General features: G+C 63.2%; 1 protein-coding gene across 1 annotated transcript in view; it reads left to right on the top strand.

Moving 5' to 3' along the window:
- Positions 1–4,024, top strand: part of ATP8B3 (ATPase phospholipid transporting 8B3) — a 24,526-nt gene that overhangs the window by 17,312 nt on the left and 3,190 nt on the right. Inside the window, exons 23-27 of the mRNA XM_014585494.1 lie at positions 1,281–1,371; positions 2,067–2,306; positions 2,368–2,506; positions 2,627–2,751; positions 3,876–4,016. Coding sequence (XP_014440980.1) covers positions 1,281–1,371; positions 2,067–2,306; positions 2,368–2,506; positions 2,627–2,751; positions 3,876–4,016 — 736 coding nt within the window. The remainder of the gene's footprint in view (positions 1–1,280; positions 1,372–2,066; positions 2,307–2,367; positions 2,507–2,626; positions 2,752–3,875; positions 4,017–4,024) is intronic.

Genomic DNA, 4,024 nt, shown 5'->3' with positions numbered 1-4,024 from the left:
GCCCATGCTTCCGGAGCCACTGGCCGTGTGGATGCTGTGAGGTGTAGGGCAGGGGCTCGGGGTGAGGGAGCAAGAGCTCAAACCCCAGACAAAACAAGATGGTGAGAGCCGGGTCCCTGGCCTTGAGACTCACGTATGCCCCGAAGACCACACGTGCTCTCCGGGCTGTAGAGGTGCGGGGGAGACATGCTTCCCGCGTGTGAGGGACTGGCTGGAGATGGAGCACCGGGCAGTGACACAGCCCTTAGGGAGGAGCATTGCAGAAGCACCCTCGATGAACAGAGACAACGTGACAGTTTGGTGTTAAACTTGCTCCAGGATGAGTATAATCACAGAGCCAGAGGGAAAGTGGGAAAGGGAGCCCCAGGGGGATGCCTGCGCCGCCTCCCTGCCTCATTCCCCCCTGGGGTTGGGGCACACAGGCACACGCTCCTGGCCTGACTGTCAAGTCGTTGAGTCCAGGACATGAAGCGTACGGGCACGTGGGATCCAGCCGCTCTACCCATCATGCCACCTGCTGGCCCCATACGTGGACTGATCCACACCCCAGGAGGGGCGTCTGGCTAGTTGTCTGTGGGTCCCTACCAAGTCTTTTTTTTATAATAATAATTTATTTATTTAATTCCATTTGTTATTATTTTTGAATTGGACCAGAGAGAAACAGAGAGAGAGAAAGGGAAGAAAGCAGGCACCAGCTCTGGGACTTGAACTGTGGTCGGCCATGAGGGCGTCCAACGCCTTTAACTGTACACCACCTGCCGGCCCCTCTCCCAAGTCTTTAACACAACTTCGATGCCCTAAATCCAAAATGCTCTCCTTCTAGAATGACCTGAAACCGTAATCTCTCCTGTTACTCTTTATCAGAGGCGGCCCATGACAACAGGAACCCTCAGGGTGTTTTACGAGAATTGGCCTGGGGGCCTGCAGGTGCCGTGGTGGCTAAGGCACTGCCCTTCCACGTGGCCAGGGGAGATTCCAGCCCCAGACTACCCGCCGGGAGCGGGTGGTGCGCCTGCATGCCCAAGTCCCAGAGGGGAAGGGACCGCAGCAGGCCCAGGCCTGTGGGGCTGCTTTCTCCCCAGCCCCTTCGACAGCTCAGATCTCGTTTTCCTGCCCGCCCTCTCTCCCAGCCCCCGGCCAAATCCGTCACCCACCCTAGTTCTAGCCCATGTTCTCACGTGACATTCTCCCTCACTGGGCCCTGCCCCTGTGCCCCCCAGGCTGGCGGGCTTCTTGGGGCGTGGATGCGCTCCTGTCACCAGCTGACGGGCGCCGTCCCTCTCGCAGCCCCTGTATGAAGGCTGGTTCCTGGCGCTCTTCAACCTCCTGTACAGCACCCTCCCTGTCCTGTACATCGGCCTCTTTGAGCAGGTGAGCCAGGGTGCTGTGCGGAGGCCCCCGCCCACGGCCAGCCCACTGCTCCCACCGGGGCCCGCTGCCCTGGGCTGCCAGGAGGGCGCGTGTGCGTGCGTGCCCAAGATCCTGAGAGGAGAGTGGAGGAGAAGGGATTGCGGCGTGGCCATCGCCCCGGGGGTGAGTTCTTGCTTTCTGTCTCTCTGTCTCTCTCTGTCTTTCTGCCGCACGCATGCGGCCTATAGCAAAAACCTCTCCCCCCACCAAAAAATTGCCCGAGGGCATGTGCACTCTACAGAGAGAGACACAGAGACAGAGAGGACAGAGAGATCACGCCCGGGGGATGGCCACACCGCAGTCCCTTCTCCTTCATTCTCCTCCTGGGGATTTGGACACACACGCGGCCCCCGGCCGGATCCAAGCCGCAGCGGGCTGTGTGGGAGGCCGTAAACCTCTCCCCCCACCAAAAAATTGCCCGAGGGCATGTGCACTCTACAGAGAGAGACACAGAGACAGAGAGGACAGAGAGATCACGCCCGGGGGATGGCCACACCGCAGTCCCTTCTCCTTCATTCTCCTCCTGGGGATTTGGACACACACGCGGCCCCCGGCCGGATCCAAGCCGCAGCGGGCTGTGTGGGAGGCCGTGGCTCTGCCCGCCGGGCCACAGGGCCGGCTGCGGGGCTGACGCGCCACTGCCATGGCCGCCCCAGGACCTGAGTGCGGAGCAGAGCCTGGAGCGGCCCGAGCTCTACCAGGTGGGGCAGAAAGACAAGCTCTTCAACTACGGGGTCTTCCTGCAATCTGTGGCCCACGGCACGGCCACCTCCCTGGTCAACTTCTTCGTGACGCTGTGGGGCAGCCGCGCCACGGCGGGGCCCGCGGGCTTGGGCGACTACCAGTCCTTCGCCGTGGTCATGGCCCTGTCCAGCCTGCTGTCCATCACCATGGAGGTAGGCGGGGCCGGCGGGCTGGGCGGGCTGCGGGGGCGCCCGGTGACCCTGCCTTCCCCAGGTGGTGCTGAACATCCGCTACTGGACCGTGGTGTGCCTGGTGGCTGTCCTGCTGAGCCTGGGCTTCTACGTGGCCATGACGTCGGTCACCCAGAGCCTCTGGCTCTACCGGCTGTCCCCCACCACCTTCCCGTTTCTGTGTGAGCCCGCACGGCGCCGTGGCGGTGCCCGGGGGCGGGCGGCCTGGGCGCGCACCCAGGGTGGGGCAGGCCCTGAGCAGGCCCTGCTGTGACCCCGCCCTGTCCCCGCCCTGCCCCCAGCCGCAGACCACAACGCGCTCTCCCAGCCCCCCACCCTGCTGGTGGTCCTCCTGAACGTGACCCTCAACACCCTGCCCGTCTTGGCCTTCCGCGTCATCTCCCAGGCCCTGAAGAAGCCCCCCAAGGTGAGGGGAGGTGGACTGTGCAGGGGCTCAGGTGTCTCCTGGCGCCCTCCCGGCCCCCTTCCGGCCCCCTCCTGGCCCCGAGGTGCCGGCTCGGCTGAAGGCTGCTGGGAGCAGTGGGTCGGCTGTCAGGCCGAGGACAAGAGCCCGCCAGTGCCTAGGGGCGGTCAGCCGGGCCCAGCAGCGGGCGTGCTGTTAAGGAGCCAGGTCCCACATGGTTCTAGTCTCGGGCCTGGCGGCTCGAACGTTATGCCAGGTGGGGACCAGCAGAGCGGGTCATGGCCACGTGGCTGGATGCCCACGTGGCTGGACGCCCACGTGGCCAACTGGCCAGACCCGGGAGGCTTGAAACTCATGCTGGATGTGCGTGTGCATGCCCCAAATCCCGAGAGGAGCGTGAAGGGGTGTGACCACCCCTCCCCGGGGCTGTGAGTTCTCCCGTTCTGCCTCTCCATGAGTGAACGCACCCTACAGCAAAACTCTCTCTCTCTCTCTTTCTCAAAAGGAATGATTTATTTTAAAATTTATTATTTAAAAATATTTTTATTTATTTATTTTTTTAGAAAGATTTATGCTATAGGGCACGTGTGCTCACGGGACAGAGACAGACAGACGGAAAGCGAGAAATTACCACCTGGGGGGGCACACCGCAATCCCTTCTCCATTGTCCTCTGGGATTTGGGGCACGCACGCATGTGCACCCAGAGTGAGCTTTAAGCTGCCGGGTCTGGAACTCGAACCATGGCCAGCTACGTGGGAGTCCCGTGACGTACCCGCCAGGCCATCTGCTGGTCCTTGTTACCGTTTAATTTGACCAGAGGGAGCGAGAGGGGGAAAGTGAGAACGCAAGCCGCCAGGTCCGGGACTGATCTCACGTGGCGAACTAGAGTTCAAATCCCGGCCCCGGAGGCTTGCGAAGCGCACCAGGCCTGTGCGTGTGGTGCCCCAGGCCCTGCCGGGTGGAGACAGGATCGCTGCCGCGGCCCCTGGGGGGTTGTCCTCTGTCGGTGCTTGGGCCCACTGGGAGCTTTAAAGGCCCAGGGAGAACCGTGGTTGGTGGGACGGGGAGCCGGGAGGGCAGGCGCCGGTGGGGCGGGCGTGGAGCCTGACGACCCCCCGCCCTGCAGGACCAGGAGGAGGAGGAGGAGGGCCCGAGCGAGGAGGCCATGGCGGCCGAGCAGGTGTCCCACTTCCACCGCGAGTCCCGCGCCCGACGCTCCAGCTACGCCTTCTCGCACCGCGAGGGCTACGCCGACCTCATCACGCCGGGCACCAT

This window comes from Tupaia chinensis, unplaced genomic scaffold (assembly GCF_000334495.1).
Source record: "Tupaia chinensis unplaced genomic scaffold, TupChi_1.0 Scaffold149964_2, whole genome shotgun sequence".
Lineage (NCBI taxonomy): Eukaryota > Metazoa > Chordata > Mammalia > Scandentia > Tupaiidae > Tupaia > Tupaia belangeri.
This window is presented reverse-complemented; position numbering and strand designations above follow the sequence as displayed.